General features: G+C 40.3%; 1 protein-coding gene across 3 annotated transcripts in view; it reads right to left on the bottom strand.

Moving 5' to 3' along the window:
• Positions 1 to 2,574: 2,574 nt before the first annotated feature.
• tbc1d32 (TBC1 domain family, member 32) overlaps positions 2,575 to 20,601 on the bottom strand; it is a 96,884-nt gene continuing 78,857 nt past the window's right edge. For all 3 annotated transcript variants that reach the window (XM_061707040.1, XM_061707042.1, XM_061707041.1), the window contains 2 exons: positions 18,041 to 18,229; positions 2,575 to 6,240 (listed from right to left, as the gene is read on the bottom strand). In XM_061707040.1, the coding sequence (XP_061563024.1) occupies positions 6,121 to 6,240; positions 18,041 to 18,229 (309 nt within the window). In that variant the 3' untranslated portion in view covers positions 2,575 to 6,120. The remainder of the gene's footprint in view (positions 6,241 to 18,040; positions 18,230 to 20,601) is intronic.

Here is a 20,601-nt window from a genome sequence, read left to right as displayed (position 1 = left end):
CAGCTTGACATTAAATTTTCCATAAAGCTGATGGCTGAAATGAAACGCGCTGCACAGACATACGTTGATCAAAGGGGCCGGGGTGAGTGGGCCAGCACTATCGGCCATTTCACCCATGGAGATTTAAGAGTGTGAGCATGATTCTGTAATAGTTTCCTTTTTCCAGGATATCCAGTGACAATACTGTACAACTCCAATTTATTTCTTGTAAACCGACAGGCTGGCATTGTTTCTTTAATGAGGACAAAAATAAACATCAGTCATTGTTGCTACTGGTTCCCAGTCAGCCCAGAAGTCAGACTTCAAAATGTCCTTCGTGGTTTTTGCATCCGCCAGCAGACTAAGACCTGCATGCATCTCACGTTTGCTGCAGTCTTGTGTGCTTTTTTCCTTTAACGCAGAAATAATCATTGTTGCAGCACACGTGTAGACCCCTGAGATGAGCCTGAAGCTAAATGATGAGTTGAATGACCTGAAATGTCAAGGAGCAGAGATGCCACTCCGCTCCAACCGGGTTTACAATAAGAGATGTGTAGATCCAATGTTGTGGTTGAATTTTATTTTGTGGTGGGAAAAGAAAAGAATATGAAATTGGTTCCATCTAGAATAACGTCTGACCCTGAAGTTTAAAGTAAATGTTAAGTAAGATGTCTCTGCAATCATATTTGTGTGGGTGACAGATGCAGTTTTAATCTCCCCGATTAATAGACACTAGGGGCCTGATTTACTAAAGGTTTGCGTGTGTAAAAACGTGTGCAAACTTGACAGCACCCGCAAACCAAAGTGCAAGCTGATCTACTAACAGCGTGCAAAGAGGACTGCGCCTCTCAAATGCGCAAAATAGCACACGCAATTCATTTAGTACTTTTGCCCTGATGAATAATCAATATCGGGCGTACCCGGCAGAAATCGCTAAATACTGGGAGGGGAAAATGCAAATAGGTTAATTTACCACGCGCAATGAGATTTACCAAGCCTGAAAGTAATTGCGGGGACTGTGATTGCGTCTGTATTTAATACGTTCGAAAGGAAGGTGCTAATCTCCACATGCAAAAGGAGAAATATTTTATTTGAATGTTAAATCGAGTATTATTCAGCAAAAGGTTGCCACAGGAGGCACATTCATTTTTTTATTTGTGATAATAAATAAATCACGTGTTTTCATGGAGAAAAAAGTGTTTCTCATTGTGCGCCTATACTTGTTCTGCAGTCATACCCCAGTGTTGTGCAGTATTCAGCACCCCTGCCGTGAAAAGCACCCCCTCGTCTGACAAAAATTATATTCTCATTCCGTGTTCTGTTCATGTTCTGTTGTCCACGTTCTGTTTAGCGTCCAGTTTTGTGTTAATGATTCATGTTTAAATGCGCTCATGGATTCCACAATAGTCATACTTTCCCACAATCACAGTCACAGATAACAAAAATCGGGTAAATGGTTATTGATGTCATTAATTAATAGCCTGCTTACTGTGTTGTCTTCCATAATATTTGTAAATATATATTATATAAACTCCTAAGTATGTGTTTGTGTGAGTGTGTATATATAAATATATTGAAGTGTCAGTGTGTTGTTTTTTTTCTTGGTCTACTTATCATTGAATATACGAGGGGGTGCTTTTCACGGCAGGGGTGCTGAATACGGCACAACAATTTGCCTCTTCCACTAATATCTCTAACTCCAACTCGTCAAATTTCATTTTGCGCTTGCGACTATATCCTGCTTTCCATCCAGACTCTCCATGGCGCAAAGTTTGCGCCGCAAACCCTAAAACACGCAACACCTCATTTAAATACTGAGGTTTGCACCTGTTATCAATTGCGCACGCATTTTTAGTTGATCACCCGCAAAACACACAACAACAGCACGTGCAAACTTTTTCAGTGCACACGCAATTTAGTACTCTTTATTTAGGATCTTAGTAAATCGGGCCCTAGGACCGCTCCAAATACAGTTAGGACCAGAAGTATGGGTTTTAAAAAATAAAACAATCGAGATGTGACTTTAAACTTTACTTTCAGATGTTTTTTTTTTAAAGTTTGGTCTTTACCGTTTTGGAATTACAGTGATTCAAATCACTGTAACTTCCTTAAATGACTTAAATCTTTGAGCCTCGTCTCATCGCTGCTGCATCCCCTACTTTGTCAGAGCCTGAGAGAGCTCCGAGTGGACAGTTAAAGTCAAGCACAGAACTTGGCAACTCAAAAAGCATCATTAACATTTCCTTCCCAGAGTCCTACAGGGCAGCCAGAGGGAACATTAAAGAAGCTTCTTTGTGTTTTGTCATCAATCTTTCATCCATGATTAATACAAGACTGGATGAAAGTGCTGGGTGCTGCATGGGTGAGGGGTTGGTGGGGGGGCTGGACTTGTACGGTTGTGGGTGTATATATGTATTTGGAAATCCGTGTACATATATGGACAGTAACAAATACTGTATATGTGTATATGTATGCTTTAATGCGTGTAGAAATATGTATCTATGAGTAAGAATGCTTGTAATGAATAAGATTGTACACAGCAGTATATAAACTCACATCATAAATAATGTATGCTTTTATGTGCAGATCAATACAGGCACTCAGAGTAAACATTGTTTACATAGTCGTCCCACCAGCGAGTTACAGCAAGACTCCTCGCACCGGGAAAAGAGTGGTCCATGAGGGTCGACCTGGGGAAGCAACTCCAGTTCCCCAGGGAGATTGTGGAAACATCGCTGCGGCCAGACCTAGTCTTGTGGTCAGAGGCTTGCAGAACAGTCCTTCTGGTTCAACTCACTGTCCCATGGGAGGGAGGTTTGGAGGCTGCGTACGAGCGGAAGCAAGCCAAGTACTCAGACCTGGCGGCAGAGTGCAGGGAGGCTGGCTGGATAGCTGTCATCTGCCCTGTGGAAGTGGGGTGTAGGGGCTTCGTGGGTTCCTCAACGGCTCGCCTACTCCGTGACATGGGATGCACAGGAGCGGGGCATCGGAAAGCCATGAAAGCTGGCTGAGGAGGCGGAGAAAGGCAGCTTCTGGTTGTGGCTAAGGAGGAAGCAGAAGAGCTGGGGGACTAACACCTAGGGCATCAGCAGGGGGTGGCAGGGAGAGATCCCTGCCATCGCTCCGCCACCATGAGACGTACTGGGGTTAAAGGAGCGAAACGGTAATGAATGGTGGTCCCCAGCTGATGACCCGTTTAGGCCCACAGAGGTGTTCAGTGAGGGGTCACAGCACACCTGTTCAAAGTCACTGGAGGAGGAGCGTCAGGCAGCAAAGCCCAGCAGGAATACCAACACCTGTATCTGATATGCATAGGCAAGGCAAGGCAAGTTTATTTATATAGTACAATTCAACACAAGGGGATTCAAGGTGCTTTACAAGCAGCAAGACATAATTGTACAGTAAATAAAATTATGAGAAAAGGAGGTAAAATAATAAATAAAATAAGAAAAGAAGTAAAATAATAAAAAGCACAATCTGTTAAAAGTAAGGGCAGTAGAGTACAGCAGGTAAGTATTTATTTAAGAGTACCTTCAGTAAACAGTAATGTTTTTAGGCCTGATTTAAAGGATCTACAGTTGGAGCAGACCTCAGGTCTACAGGAAGTTTGTTCCACCGGTGAGGAGCAGAATAACTGAACTGCCTCACCTTGCTTGGTTCTGGTTCTGGAACCACAACAAACCAGATCCAGATGAACCTCAGGGGTCTGGGAGCTTCATAGGAACTAACAGATCCAGCATGTATTTTGGTCCAAGACCATTCAGGTCTTTGTAAACCAGCAGTAAGATTTTAAACTCTGTACTTTGACTCACTGGAAGCCAGTGTAGTGATTTCATGACCGGTGTAATGTGGTCCAGTTTCCTGGTGTTTGTAAGGACTCTGGCGGCAGCGTTCTGGATCAGCTACAGCTGCCTGATAGATTTCTTGTTCAGGCCTGTAAAGATGCCATTACAATAATAACAACATAGTGGCTAACTGGACATGGCAATAGTAAATCAGGTATCTGCTAATGTATATTAATTTATACCAATTTATACCACATTATATATTTATACTGTGTAAAATTCTTACTATTAGTTTGTGTAACTTCTAAATACGTCAATATTTTTGATATCTAATAACGAGGGTCCATCTGAAAACATACTATTGAGTTCAAGGGGTCGGAGTTCATACGTTTTTTACTTCCTACTCCTCGACATGTCAAGACTGCTGCTGCTACCAAAAAGAAAAAGTGTCCCGCTTGCATTCATTGTTTAAGTATGTTCTTAACTACTATCATGTTCGAAATAAAGACTTTTGAATTGAATATAAAATCTTCAGCCAAAGCAGGTCATCTCTACCGATGTTAACAAGCCAGGAACGTATCACACACCCCTGAACTTCAGGTGGTTTACTTTAAAAACTACTTGTGGCTAAAAGGTAAATTGTGGCTAGTGGTATCGAGGCTGCTGTGTATTTCTGTCCCCAGACGAATGAGAAATTGATTACTCGAGCTTTAAAGTTGAACACACATTGGCTCAAATGTGCAGGGTCTTAAGTGGTAAATGCTCCGTGGGAAGTGGTGTCTTTCAGGAGGTAAACATTTATTCGGTTCCTTGCTAGACATCTCCCCAGTACCACAGATGTAGGAAAGAGATGGATGGTTGTAATGAATTTGCTTATTCAGTCAGTCTGGAGGAGGACAAACGGACTGCAGCACAGGCAGGCAGAGATAAGCCTGTGGTTACTAATGAGGGTTTATCACAACGATACAACATTCCTCATGCATCTTTCATGCAACAACCTGTATAAGTGCACAACCCAGGAGGCTGTGTGATGCACTCTATCCTGGCATTACAGATGCTACCTCCAGCGTCGGGGAGTAACTACACGAAACAGCGTTAAGTAAAGTACAGTCACTCAGTTGATTGGAATTTCTTCTTGTGCAGAAATGCCCTCTGGGGTATATCTTCAGAAAACACGGCTGGGCAAAGTATCCTATTTGAGTTGTCATATGTCGAGTGTCTAACAAATACTTATCTCTACATGCAGGCACAGTTCATTTATTTGTCTCTGGTTTACTTGCTTCGCACTTCCTCCTGCCTGCCAATCGGATCCACGGTGTACAGAGAACTTAAGCACCAATCTGCGACCAGCTGCCCACTTTGTGACAACAATTACTTAACATTCACATCCTCATAACACCCAAGATTTCACTTTCACTTTTTAAATATTATATATGTCACTTTTTATGTGAATGAGTACCAGTGAATTCCCCAAATCCGCTCCAATCACAGCTGCCAGTTTGCTGTGATAACAAATAGTGATATTTAAAAAAGATTCTTATAAAAACACATTTTAAGTTCTGATATTTACATAGTAAGAATTAAATGATAAACACCATACCAAATGAATAAATAGACTACTGGGATAGTTTCTGGCTCCCTGCAGTCTAGAAGAGGACAAACCAGAGTGAAAACAGGACCGACATGATAGTTTTGAATCCTCCAACCATCAACTGCTCAAAATAAAAGCAGACTTCATATCACACATAACTTCTTATAATGCATCATCCAAGGGAATATTTATGTTAAATTGCACCATTTGTGATATTTAGTGTTGCAGAAACAAAAGTCTCACTATTGTTATCATCCGTAAACCTGATTTAAAACCGTTGGTCACTTTAGGTTTATATAAATTTGAGCATTTTCACCAACAGGTTGGTGCACTGAGTTACACACACACACACACACACACACACACACACACACACACACACACACACACACACACACACACACACACACACACACACACACACACACACACACACACACACACACACAGTGCCCTGAATTCTGTTTTCCATCAATTTTCCATCTTCATTTTGATGGCAGAGCTCTCTCATCCATGATACATCCCCATCTGCTGGATACCAGCCCTCTGAACATTTTGATCAGCACAAAAACATGGTGCACATAAATATTTTATAGTACACAGAGAATACTAGTGGTTTGAAAGATGCTTAAAATGAAAGAGTCTTAATTCATACCAGAATAGATGCAAATCAATCTGTGGTAAAGTTCAAACACATTCAGTGGCCTTTTGTGAAGACTTTCAGTAGTAGAGTAACTTTAATGAACAAGAAGGTTCAACACATTCTTACTCCAGAGGATTTCGGATACTTTTCATATCAGAAAGGACAATGTTCCTGTAACTGCTCTCCAGGCTTAACATAAATTCCAAGTAGTTCTTGAACTCAAATCCCTGAATCGGCTCCTCCTGCAGAAAGAAAAAGATTCAAAATGATCACATTTTTAAGAGACAGATTAAAAGAAAGAGACTTTTTTAGAACTTTTTCAGAGACACTAAATAAAAGATTATATATTACATATAAAACATTCGCTGTATGTCATTTAATGAGTGTTTGAGCCACAAATGTGAGATGTGTCATTGTATAGTTTATGGATCAGTCTAAAACGGTTATAAATTGTAATTAAATGATCAATACACAATATACTGTATTGGGCATTAGGTAGGTAGTCAAGATTGAGTGAGCAAAGTTGGCAATCTCTCAAATACAACCTTGATATTTCTCAAATGTGACACCAAATCACTGACATCATAATGCCCAGTTAAGAAAGTCAAAAGTTTCCAGATTCTCTTTGAGATTTAGGCAAGGCAAGTTTATTTCTATAGCACAATTCAACATCAACGTGATTCAAAGTACATTTCCATTAATCTGGTGACAAGACATGAACATACTGTATGAGTGAAGACCACCCCGATCAGTCAGATCTCTTTGAAATTGATCATTGAATGGTTAAATGAAAATTGAAAAAGCGCTACCTAAACTTTTAGATAAATAACTTTGTCAAAAATTGACTGATATTCCTCTTTTGACGGCTTGAAAGATTCATTATAAAAAATAAAAATCATAACCACAAATACATTAAACAGTGAACCAAAAGTGCTGGAAACATGAGTGAATGTTAAAACTGATGAAATGTAAGTGTTCAGAAGTTAAACTAGATGGTCCAGAATGACAATTACTGAGGGAATAAATAACTTTGTAAATTATTTTTCTGGGCCAACGGGACTTTAACCTCTGCTTGCTGGAAGGAGCCAAAAAAGCAGAGACGTGTTTGCTCCGCAGAAAACTCTGGATCACTGGTGACAAACAAAACAAAAAAAGAGCCCAAAGGGAAGCAGACGGGAAAATAACTGAGGTCAGGACAAAAAGTACTTAACTCAAAATTAGAGAGATGGAGGAGGTCACAGGAAAACCCTGGAGCGCAAGCTCCAGTGGAACAGTGTTAGAGATGTGCGGCCGGGGATGAAAAAGATCACAGGGTTCAAGCCGGGGGAGGGTCAGACAGATTCAAGTTTAGACAGAGCCAATGAACTGAACCGCAACAGTTCTGAAACAAGCTCAACATGCTCTCCTGCCCCCGGCCAAACAGACCTCCCATCCTCCCTTGACCCACAGCTTCCCTGTCACACCTCAGCTCAACTCATCTTTCACCTCCGTCATGCGTCTTGTGCATTGTCATCTCCAAACCCCCTCCACCGTTCCCTCCTTCATACCTATCTGCCTCTAGCAGTCAGGTAAGGCGGCAGCTGGAGACACTGGCCCGGAACAAGCCTGCAGGTCATCATAGTGCTGCCCCGGTGTCCTGGAGGCCTCTGCAGGTTAGCAATGGGTTTCTGCAGCACCTACTGTATGCAGCTGGTAAGAAAGGCTGTGGAAGAGATCTTGCCTTGTTCCAGTACCATCCATCTGTACTTAACGACTATACTCCTGTTGTGCTAACAGAATTCTTATCATGAAAGTCCTCGTGGGATTAACCTAGACCGGGGGTCGGCAACCCGCGGCTCTAGAGCCGCATGCGGCTCTTTAGCGCCAGCCTAGTGGCTCCTGGAGCTTTTTCAAAAATGTTTTACCTTTTTTTTCTTTTTTCCCTTTTTCTCTCCTTTATTTCTTCTTTTTTCTTTTTTTTCCTTTTTTTCTCTTTTTCTTCCTTGTTCCTTTCCTTTTTAATCTCGACATTTCGACTTTTTTCTCTAAATTTTGACTTTTTTCTCTAAATTTTGACTTTTTCCTCAACATTTCGACTTTTTTCTCGAGATTTCAACTTTTTTCTCGACATTTCGACTTTTTTCTCGAAATTTTGACTTTTTTCTCGACATTTCCACTTTTTTCTCGAAGTGCATAATGAAAAAAAAAAACTTCCCCCAGTTATAACTAATATAGATACATGTGCAGCATGTGTTGCCTTCATTCTAAGGCTCATACAAGACTTTTCATTTTTTGTGGCTCCAGACATTTTAGTTTTTTGTGTTTTTGGTCCAATAAGGCTCTTTCAACATTTTGGGTTGTCGACCCCTGACCTAGACTCATGCTAAACAAACAAGCCCCATTCAGGACCCACTGCAGTTTGCTAATCATCATGGGATTGGGAAGATTCCATCATACACCTGCTTCAACAATCCACTGCCATCTGAAACAAGCAGGGGGTACTGTGAGGATCATGTTCTTTGCTTTTTCCAGTGCATTCAACACCATCCAGCCTGCATCACTACATAAAAAAACTCCAGAAGACACAGGTGGATGTCTCCACAATCACCTGGAATATGGACGACCTGACAAACAGACCACAATTTGTAAAAAAATAATGGTTTTGTGTTTGACCAGGTAGTTAGCAACAGAGGAGCACCACAGGGGGCTGTACTCCCACCATTGCTTTTCACGCTGTATACCTCAAACTTCCAGTACAAGTTGGAGTCCTGTCATCTTCAGAAATACTCAGATCTCTCTGCAGTTGTGGAGTGTATTGATGGACAGAGGACAGTAGTACAGAGAGCTGGTGAACTGGTTTGTTGCATGGTGTGGGAACGATCATCTCATCTTTAGCGTGAACAGGACAAAGGAGATGATTGTGAATTTTATGAAGCACAGCAATAAGTAAAATTTCCATCATGGGAAAAAAAATTCTTAAAGTTAAGGTCCTTTAATATTTGCAGAAAGATATTGCATATCGTCTATAACGGAGGTGGAGAGTGCAATCACATCTGCAGTCATCAGTTGGGAGCTGCATCAGAGCAGTGAATTACTGCACAAACTGATAAAGATGGCCAACTCTGTTTTTGGCTGGATTATCTCGAGCAACGAAGGATGCTTCATTAAATGACAAACATATCTGACAACACAGGGAATCTTCTTCACAAGACAGTGAAGATGCTTCCTCAGATATGCTGCAGCACATACAGCTACAGGAGATCCTTCCTTCCCACAGCTATAACCATCTACTGCATAATGAATTAAATAATGACAGTTACTGCAACATATAATTTCCCTTTGGGGGTAAATGAAGAATCATCAGACTGCATGTAATTAAATTATAAGGAGTGATAAGGGGTGGCAGGAGTACCTGTGATCAGAGTTATTTTCCTTATCACAAAACGGGTATACAGAGCAGAGGAGTTTGAGATGAACCACTGATTTTGCTGGTCGGATTAACGTTACAAGAGAGCTCTGCTTTATGTTTGGCAGTGAGGAAATTAAACCAGTGAGAAATAATGAAGGTGAGAAGTGATTCAATCAGGGAGCAGTAAACTAGAATTAAAATGTGTTTAGTGACACTAAAAGACCTCAATTTCCTCAGCACTGTTGTGTGGGTTTTTAAAAGAGCCAACATACTGTGTGTACAGTGTGTCAGAGTCGCTCCTGTAGTTTCTTGTGCTGGCCCCCTCTTCTCCTCCCTTTTCTCTCTTTTGTCCATGTTGCAGCATCCTTTGCCAGACACCGGAACCTGCAGGTGGTCGTGGGTGGCTTGTAGCTTGCATTACGGAGCACAAGTCTTTCCCTGACCCCTTCCCTTCAACCCTTCCCCGACCCTGCACCCCAACCTGGGACTTGCTGATTGGGCCGGAGCTTCGGGAGCTGCGTGCTGGCCTGCGGTCCCCACCCCTGGTCATCCCGTTGCTGCTTCCACCTGCCTGCTGTGCTGTTGCCGTCCCTGACCCACCAGGCTGGCCCTCGGCAGGAGGGTCCCCCCTTATGAGCCTCGTCCTGCTCAAGGTTTCTTCCCTCCTAAAGGGGAGTTTTTCTTGCCACTGTTTGGCTTAAGGCTTTTCTCCCACTATGGGAGTTTTTACCTGCCATTGTTTATGTAATAACTGCCCGGGGGTCATGTTCTGGGTATGGGTCTCTGGAAAGCGTCTAGAGACAACTCTGTTGTATTAGACGCTATATAAATAAAATTGAATTGAATTGAATTGAATACTGCGAGAAGGCTAGACAGGTGTCCAACGCTGTGCCCAGGCATTTAAAAAGGTGACATATTTGACCTTTTTCTATAAATTCAATACAATTCTGGGTATTCTAGGGAAGGTGCCTGTGACATGAATCGGTTAAATACCTCAAGGTTTACTCCACAGCTTGTGTTTCACCCTTTATACAAAAGCCGTAGATGTTTGAACCGAAGTCAGTCACGGATAATGAATACGCCACCGAGTGTGAGTGTGTTGGCGGAAGGATTGTCAGTCAGTGTGTGAGAAAGACTGATGTAGGCTGTGAAATAACAACCGGTACTAAAATGGTAGATTTCACAGTTTTGACTGTTCTGCAGATATAGCTAATGCAATCCCCTTCAGACACGCACACACAGACACCCACTGAGTGGGGCCCATGCCAAGTGAGGGAGACTGGCGCAGTCAATTAACAACACAAAAACAATAACTATTATCTAAGAACCCAGAGGACATGGAACTGTGCACAAAAACATGTTCAAGCACACTCACTGTTTACAGCTCAGATTAGTCTCTCCTCATTAAGGTGTCCTGATAAGTTGACTAAAACAGTTATTGCAAACGACACCTTTAACTTCACAAGGACACCACATCTCCTGTTAGCCTGACAAATAGGTTGCCACTCCAGCTTTGTCTCGCCTCAGGTTTGGGAAGCAGTCTGATTAAATGTGGTGTGAGCACACCACCAGATTTTTCTCCCCCTGCTGTAGCTGGGAATGTTTCAAAATGTATTTAGCCCAAAAAACTTTTTGCTTGTCTGTTGATGGCAGGGAATGCAATGATTTATGTTGCCCTGTTCAGCCAGCAAATGAGCACTTAAAATGACCTCTGGTTTTCAGCATCATGAGGCTATCAACTGCTGGGTGTAAAGACAACAATAAGCTGATTTTCCAACAGACAGAATATGGTTGTCTCAGTATGATGTAGAAACACAACCAAAATCTCAACAGCATCGGTCCTGACTGAAGGAGCATTCTCCACACAGACAGGATCGTTTACTAAGACATTTTCACGGTCTGGTAGGCACCCCAGTACCAAACGTATATGCTCAAACCTTAAAAAAGTGAAACAAACTGATCCTGGGGAGTGAGCTGTTGGAGGAGTGCTGCTGTTCACGTATCCCTTTGCCCATAGCACCACTCCTTGGTCTTTTTTTAAAGGTTTTTGTGGCTCTAGTGGCCTTTATTTTGAAAGTGGCTCAACAGGAATCTCGGTTAGAGGCGGGGGGGCGCAGAAAAGATCAACAGGCTGGGATTTGAACCTGCACAATTAGCCTCTGTTTGTGGTCTGATGTAGAAGATTTTACGCTCCAGTGACTCCTCAGGAAATTTCTGCACCGGGTCACTGATTACCCACTAGTAACAACTTAGAGCAGCTGTTTAAGTCAGGTGAACCACCAGGGCAATTTTACTTCATGTAGTTTTATCTTCACTACCTGATCATTCTTTTTGAGAGAAAACTGTTTATAAAAGCCGCATTAAGTTTGTGTATGTATCTGCATGTATTGTATGTGTATGTATACTGTACATACATACATACATACATACATACATACATACATACATACATACATACATACATACATACATACATACATACATACATACATACATACATACATACATACATACATACATACATACATACATACATACATACATACATACATACATACATACATACATACATACATACATACATACATACTGTACATGGGTCAATGATATGACGCCTATATTTTCTGAAAAACTGATTTTTTTTCAATTCAAAAAAGTTTTAAATGGATAAAAAAAATACCAGATATATGAACTACCTGTCCCACATATGGACTCACTGGAATTTTACAAAAAATACTAGTTATTTTGTTGTTGTTTTAAGCATCAAAATGTCATGTGGTGCGACCGTCCGACCATGACTCTTGTTTTGAAAACTTTTTTTTAAATCACTCTAAATGTATTTAAATTAATCTTCTGCCCTATGTGGCATGATTTCTGAAATGTCTTGTATAAGATTGCAACACATTTGTATTTATATTTCCATCATAATATACAAAGTTTGACTGATGATGTCCATTTTATGAAATATCATGTGGCGCAAACATTAAAAAAACAACCATTTTTGTATAATACTGAAAACAGTAAAAAAAAATGTCAAGATGTTAAGGAAATTAATCTATTTTAATATGAATCATGGTTGCACCACATGACCTTTTTTAAGGCTAGTGCCAATTCATCTTGACAAAAAACTCTGAAATCACTTAATTTAACATTTTTATATGAATTTATGTGTACACAACATTCTTAATTCTTGAACTACTGCAATAGATATTCTTTTTTTATTATTTTAAAATTGACCTATTGAAAATCCTTATTCGTCATTGACCCACATACATTTTTGGAGGTTCACGGTATTGAAATTATCCTCAGGTCAGTTTCTTGTGAAAAAACAAAACAAAACATCAGTTATTACAGAAAAAAATTTAAGCGTCCTGACGTGCGTATACAATTATAGAAACAACATTTGACATCGAGGCAAAAGGGAGGAACTCAAAGTAACTCCTGACACCATGCCAGTGAACTACATTCTTATTTAGTGTTCAAGTAATGAGGCTTTTTAAGGATCAGAAAAGCTAAGTGCGGTGCCATCTCCCATGCCTAGGTTCATGCATAACAGGCTGCATCTGAATATGCAGTGACATCTTAACTAAGAGGCGCAGGTCTGACATGTCAGAAGAACGTTTATTTGCTTCATTTGTTCAGTCAGGATTTTAATTTCAGCTGCCGTAATTGCTGCCTGGGCTTCAGTGTTCATCTGTCATGGCAACACAGACGATGTGGGCAATATAAACACTTCAGCACAGCAAATAGCCAGTGTCCTCTGCTCTGTGAGCTGCATATTCAGTTAGCTTGAAGAAAGCTATACACAGAGGGCAATCTATATCCAGAATAACAACACATGCAGCATGACAATGACTCTGTCCTTGGTCATTACCCAGGCCAAGCTTTAAAGTGCAGCGAGTACACAGTTAGTACTGAGTTTAGGAAGGGAAATTTGCTCTGATCATTCATTTTTCCTTCTAGTAAGAGTATTATGGTTTTCATATCTTACGATTTAGCCAGAATTCAGCTTATGCCTGTATTCTGCTTCTTTCTTTCAAAGTTTCTTTCAAAGGGACTGCAAAATAAAACTTGTGTGGGTCAAAGGGTCAAGTACTGACAGTTTTGGTTCTAAACTGTCATGGTTTTGGGTTTATATTAGTTCCTGTTTTACTTTTGAAAGTCTGCATCCTTAAATTCAGTTGGACTTCCCTTGTTCCCATCTGCCCTGTTGTTTGCACCCGTCTTGTCAGTCCTGTGAGTTTATCATGTTTTTCCTTTCCTCCCGACTGGTCTGTACTGTTTTGTTCCTTATGTGTACTCCGTTCATTTTCCTCACGTTCCTCGTTTAGTGTGTATGTGGTTTTAAGTTTACTTTTTGTCAATTCTTTTTGGTATCCCTGCATGGCAGCACTTTTGTTTAAATAAATTACTTTTTCAACTACTCCTGTCACCCCACTCTCCTGCTACAATCTCCAAATCGTGACATAAACAACCCCAGTTAGCAATAGTAGTCAAACCGATGTTCAACTTCTTACAATCCAAGTCAGAACAGGAATAGAGTAAGGTTGTCCTCCTAAGGTGTGAGGAGGACTTTATATAATTTAATCTGCCAGAAATATGCATCTGGACATCTCTCTCTATATAATACAATAAATACCAATGTACTGTGATACTTAATGTGGCAGTCAGGCTGCAACGTCATAAGCCAAAGTTCAGCTGGTCACTTGCCAAAGCTTCTTCCAATTTTCTCTTATTTACTTACTGTCTCTTTTAAAGATACAGAGCTGATAAAAAGTTGTAAATCAAGACTAATTTGTGGACGAAATATTAGTACTGTTGACTTTTTCCTCAAAGCTGTTGCTTTTATGTGTGTAAGTCTGACGGAGTAGATTAAGTTGAAGTCAACAGAGTTATGCAGCTAATTATCTAAAATAACCCCAACTTTCTGTTTCTTTTATTTATTTTACTTTTTAAGTAACTTCCTATATCCTAGCAGTTTCATTGGAATGACTTTAAACAATTTTGAATTCTGGTGTGTCCAGACATTTTATCTAATGACAAAGCAGTTACTGGTGTCTTATTACAGCAATGATTTCATACTGCATGTGAAGCTAAAGTTGATGCCAGTAAATCATGTCAGAAAAGCAAACAATATCACATTAGAGTGAGAAACAGAGTAAAATACGGGGGTTTTATGCAGCCTCTGAGCTACTGCCACAGTACTTTGAGTTTTACTGCAGTTTTCAAACTGGACTCAGAGTAGTTGTAACAAGTCATTTGCAACTCAGGACACACACACACACACACACACACACACACACACACACACACACACACACACACACACACACACACACACACACACACACACACACACACACACACACACACACACACACACACACACACACACACACACACACACACAGTGCTTCATGTTAAAACCCACCTTGCTCTATATTAGTAGAAATAGAAATATGTTAAGACTGTGACCTTAGAGGTTTTGTGTAATCACTGGGCCTGATCACCGGTTTGGTGCAGCACAACGTATTTCAATAAAATAAAAGGCTCCTTTTCTCCAGCAGAATGTAGTAAAAGTTTAGGTATATAATTCCTTTTTAAGGTTTTTAAGGTATGGTTTCTCCAAAGTCCTAATGGATAACTGTTCAAAAGTAGCTGTTGGTGTGTCCATGCCTGGCAAAGACGACAACGGAGCAGGACGGAGTCAGAGCGCTGATCTTAACAGGAAAATGCTGAATAAATGCAGCATAATTTTGGCTAGTGGCAGGAATATTCCTCCGGGGCGGGTACACGCCGCTCAACAATAGTTTGAAAGTGACTGCAGTACCAGTTTTGGCCATTTCTTACACACGGCTCCTTTAACAGTCTCATTCACAGAGACGAAGCGAGCCTCCTACAGTAAATGTGAAATGCAGCTGTTGTAAGAAAGGAGTCTTACTGAGTTCCTGTTTGCAAAGGTTTCATCACACTTACAGGCCTAGTTCTATCGACTTGGGTTCACTGCAAGTATGAAACAGGAGTCGATGTGGCCCAGCCAAAACAAGGTGAAAAACATTCAGGCTGACCTTTGCTTTTTCTTTCCTGTGTTTATTTGGCAAAAACATGTGAGCTGATGAAACAGCCAACAATTCGCTGGAATTTTAATCAAATTAGTGTGACAATCTTTTCATTTAGAACTAGCAATGAGAAGCAGGTGAATTACAGGTACAACTATTAAAAAAAAACATTTAAAAAAAGGGGGTGTGAGAAGGTGAATATAATCATAATTCCGTTCAAAAACAGCATTTCTGAAAGGTCTTTAACGATCAAAGATGGGTAGATGATCACTAGTTTGCCAGCAAATGACTGAGAAAATCATTGAACAGTTCAAAACAATGTTTTTAAACACTGTTTAAACCATATTACTCCAAGAAAACATGTAAGGTATTTCCACATTTTCCCTCTGGAATGCATGATCTTAAATTCAAGGAGTTAAAGTGAGGACAAGGGTACAGGCCTAAGCTGGCCATGTGTGATCCCTCGGCCTGCACTGCCTCAGGAACCATCATTCATCAGCAGCTTTATTTGGAAGGTGTTGCACAACCAAAATATATCTGGCTCATAAACACTGCAATAAATAAAAGCCAAAGTGGATGTAGGAATCATTACTTTTGTGTTTTTGTTTTCTTAATTTTCATGTCAACATCTACCGATCTGGGATTCTGGGCCGCTAGCCATGTAATAAGAAGATTTGTGGAAATGTGTGTTTGTACAAACAGTATCTCTAACAGCCAGATTGTTCCAGGGCTGTGGTACATGGGGAAAAGCCTTAGGATGCGCCGGCATCTAGTTAAGATGTGACAAAGCCAATAGCTTTGCTTCGGAACATGAATCTTATCAACGACTTCCTTTTTGAATTAATCGTATCACATATTTTTGATATGAGTTTTTATACAGTATTCATCAGCGTGAGATGGTACTTCTTTAAGAAAACTATTTTATGTTAATTAGAGTACCATAACATTAATGAAAGAAAACCTCAAAATGCTCACTGAAATAACTTATAACTGAGTAAAGTTATAAGACATGATAAGACTGACTACCGTAATAAAAATCTGACATTGCATTTCAATTGTGGTTCAAAAGAATAAAATAAATAAATAAAAGAAACAAAAGAAAACGAATGAAACAGACCTGGACAAAACAACGGGACCCTCAACTTAATATTTTACTCCACAGCGTTTTGAGTCAATCGCAGCAATCAAGTGGCTTCTGTGACTCTCAATAAGACTCGTGCACCTGTAGACAGGTATTTTGCCCCACTCCGCATGACCAAACTGGTCCAACTGTCTTAGGTTTGAAGGGTGCCTCCTGAAACATGTTTCATCTCTTTATGTTCAGTAGGATTTAGATCCCGGTAAACAGAAGGACAAAAAAAAATGTCCAGGTTTTGCTCTGAACCATTCTGTGGCGTTTTAGCTTGTGTGTTCTGGATCAATATCCTGTCGGAGGACCCATGAACTGCTTTTTGACACTGAGCATCAAACTTCGCTCAGGTCTTCAGATTTCATTGTACTTGCACAGATTCAAGACACCCTGTACCGGACGCAGCAAAGCAGCCACTGAACAAAACCGAGTTTTGTGGTCTCTCACCGTTGGACATACTCCCAGAAGATTTGTTGCTACTCAACATGCATTTTGATAAATTCCAATGTGTTTTTCTATTACTTACTTTCAATTGTGTCCTCCTTTTGTCATTTTCTTATGAATCTCTTTTAGTTCAAACAGTGACGGACGGTGTGATGTGACACTGATTACGGACCTTGGCCTCAGAGTTCATCTTGAATCTCTTTTTGAAGTTGTTCTGAGCTCCTTGGTTACCATTTGCATTAACAGTTTAACAGTTTTCTTTTTTTATATCATTAATTTGATTATTTTCTAAGAGTGCCAATTTTTTTATTAGTATTTTTTTAAATTATTCTTTTGAACCACAATTCAGAAGCAATGTTTCATTTTCTTTAGTAAATCTTCAGTAAAATAATACTTACTGACCACTGTGGGTTTTTCTTTTCTTTTATGGGAGTATAGCAACAGATTTATCCACGTGTGTGTTTGCATGTACGTATGTGTGTATTGGACAGCGATCAGCCATAACATTATGACCACCGATGGGGAACGTGAGTAAACACTTATCTTGTTACAATGCCTTGTGCTGCTGGGAAAACCTGGATCCCAGCACTTGCCCCCTACCAATAAATGTTTGTAGACCGATTCTGATCATCATGGCAGCATCATTTCCTGACAGTAACTGCCTCTACCAGCAAGTGCACAGTGGAGACCACTACAATTATTTTAGGAAGTACCCAAAGAACTCAGCAAAGAGTCCGAGTTGTTCCAAACTCCCCAGAGACCAATCTGACGAGACCTGATGGCATCTGTGGGAAGCAATTGCAATCCACACAAGCCCCATGCCACAACCCACGGGGCCTAAATGATCTATAGCCAACATCCCAGTATCGGACACTTCAGGACACCCTCGGATGGTTTTTGTTCAGAGCCTGACCGGTCAGAGCTGTTTTGCGAGCACAAGGAAGACTAATGGAATATTAGGCAGTAATAATGTTTTGGCTGATTGGTGTATGCACAGTTAGTAAAATATGAGTTCATCTGACCTTGAGGAAGATCTGCAGCTCCTGGGACTGAGTGCGCTGCAGGATCTCTGGCTGGAGGTGTTTGAATATTGCCACACATAAGTAAACCTGGTAGTCAGGGCCCATCACCACACAGGTGCATATGTAGTGGCAGATTTCCGTCCAGTCCAGGTAGTTCCAGAAACACTGAGTCAGCCAATGAAGGCACATCTGTGAATCAAAAAAAGAAAGGGAAAACACATCCCACTGTGACTTCCATAAATATGTTGTTAGATCTCAAGGTAGAAAACGCATTGTTAACATAAATCAGTCTCATCTTGAGTGCTTTCAGGATAGTACCTTTTGGCCTTTGGTAAACATTCATATATAATCCATACGATCACAGTTTTTATGATTCATTGCTGCAAGTGTTTTATATGCCATTTGCTTGATTCAAAGATCACATCTGACAACAGTTTTAAAGAATATCAGCTTTGTAGTGAACAAAGACGTGTGCTATCAGTTTAATCAGTTACAGTTATGACAGGTAAGTGATTTAAAAGGTGAATTATACATTTTTCCACCAACATGAAAATTGTAAGTATTCTAAATGTCTGTGACATGTAGTGATCAAAACACCCCAATGATCCTTTTTTACAGGTTCTGTTTCAGTCTGTATAACCTGCCTTTTTCTCATCAGCTGAATTTCTGTGATTGTCGCTTTGAATGCAAATGAGCTACTTGTCTGCATGCCCCTTCCTCGCTGGAGTGAGCTAACACTCCAGCACCAACCATCTAACTTTCAGACTGACGTAAAAGTCTTCTTTTTTTTTTTTTTTGCAAAAGTCATTTTTGATTTCCCTGTCGGGTCAACATGTTAAACGATCTATATCCCACTGTAAATGTCTGACGGCAGCTCTGCAGACATTCCGGCAGGGTTCAGTAAAGGAGCTGGACATGCGGTGGGCTTGTTCCTGCAGCCTTACAGATCAACATGGCCACACCCCGTGCAAAGAAAAACAGGCCTCAAAACCAGTCTTCAGAAACCAATGGGTCATGTGAACGAATGCTTCGTCCATTGTTTCATTCAGCCCTCCTTGATTCCTCTGAAGAGAAGCAGAGTAGCATGGCTACCAGCTTCAAAAACAACCGTTCCGCTGCACATGTTTGAACAGGAGTGAGACACTAAGAAAGAAGAGGCCACTGAGGGAGTGTGTCTGGCAGATGGGAGGATAGAAAGTTAATGTAAAGGACACTCATGCAGGCAGTGAAAATAACAACCGGTGATAAAAGCTACAGTTCTGCAATTTTAACTGCTCGGCAGCTAAGTAACAGTTCCCCCACTACACAAACACACTAATTGGGGCAGCTCACATTCAGCGTTAACAGCTGGGTTTAGTCTCTCTTCATGGAGGTGTGCTGATGAGACATTCAAGTCACACCATTAATGCAGATGTGAGTCAAGCGCCTCCATCAGACATATAAGACCACCACATCTGCTGTTGGCCTGTGCTATTCCACCAAAGAAATACACCACATTAAATGAAATATTTCAAAATAATACTTATATTTTCATCATCTGTTATGGCCTGCAGGCACCCCAGGCACCAAACTCTCTAAAGCTTCAAAAAAAGTGAATTTTCCTTAATGTTCTCGCCTTCAGTTTGTTTGGCTGGTGTATCTTTATAGATTTTGACTCTTCTCCTTGTGCTACCTGTTGACTCTATTTGTGCACCTTAGTAAAAATGCCTCGAATGGTCCTTGGACTAGAAACTAGACACTTTAAAAACACGATGTTGCTGCTGTAGTAAAACAGCCTACAGGGGACTCAAGTGTAATGACAAGTAATGCTATGAAAGTAGCTTTTCCTTTAATAATCTTCTCCATTAAATCTCTTCAATCAAGAGGGAAATATTTACTGGAGGAAGATAGGCGTATCTTAAAAATTATGTGCATCTGCCATTAATTACTTGTAAGATTAAAATGCTACTGAGAAAGATATAGCACTTAGATCCTATGCTATTTAAGACAATATATTTAGTTCAAAAAGGTACATGATGCCAGATATTAAATGACTCTAATTTTACCTTGAAGAGAACACCTTGATCTTTTAAAACTATGTCAGCACAAATGCAGAATATGATTCAGCCTAATTAATTTTGACCTAGTACATACTGTACACCTTATGCAAAAACAGCAGTTTATTAAGAAGACTTTGAATGCTAATGTAAATAAATGGTAATTCTGCTTGGGAAGGCTTATTTCCCTCTCCATTTGAGGATAAAAAAGCAATATGTAAAGCCTTTTACAACCAACTGAAGTGAACATTTTCTGTGACAGATTTATACAGGATTAAACAGAGACCCCCCTTTTTTTTAATCAACTATCATTACAAATTGTGTTGTTTATATAAATGTGTCTTTTCTGGTGTAAATTTTGGAATATGCGACTCTGCCTGCTTTCATCTGAGTTCTGCTGATCGATCATGTGGACAACTCTTTCTGGAAGCATGTTTGCTTTCTGAGCAAAACATAATGTACTCCCTCTCAACACTCAAATTTGAATATTGAGGTGGGATTATGGGACAAGGAGACATGAAAATG

Source organism: Cololabis saira, chromosome 18 (genome assembly GCF_033807715.1).
Source record: "Cololabis saira isolate AMF1-May2022 chromosome 18, fColSai1.1, whole genome shotgun sequence".
Taxonomy (NCBI): Eukaryota; Metazoa; Chordata; class Actinopteri; order Beloniformes; family Belonidae; genus Cololabis; species Cololabis saira.
This window is presented reverse-complemented; position numbering and strand designations above follow the sequence as displayed.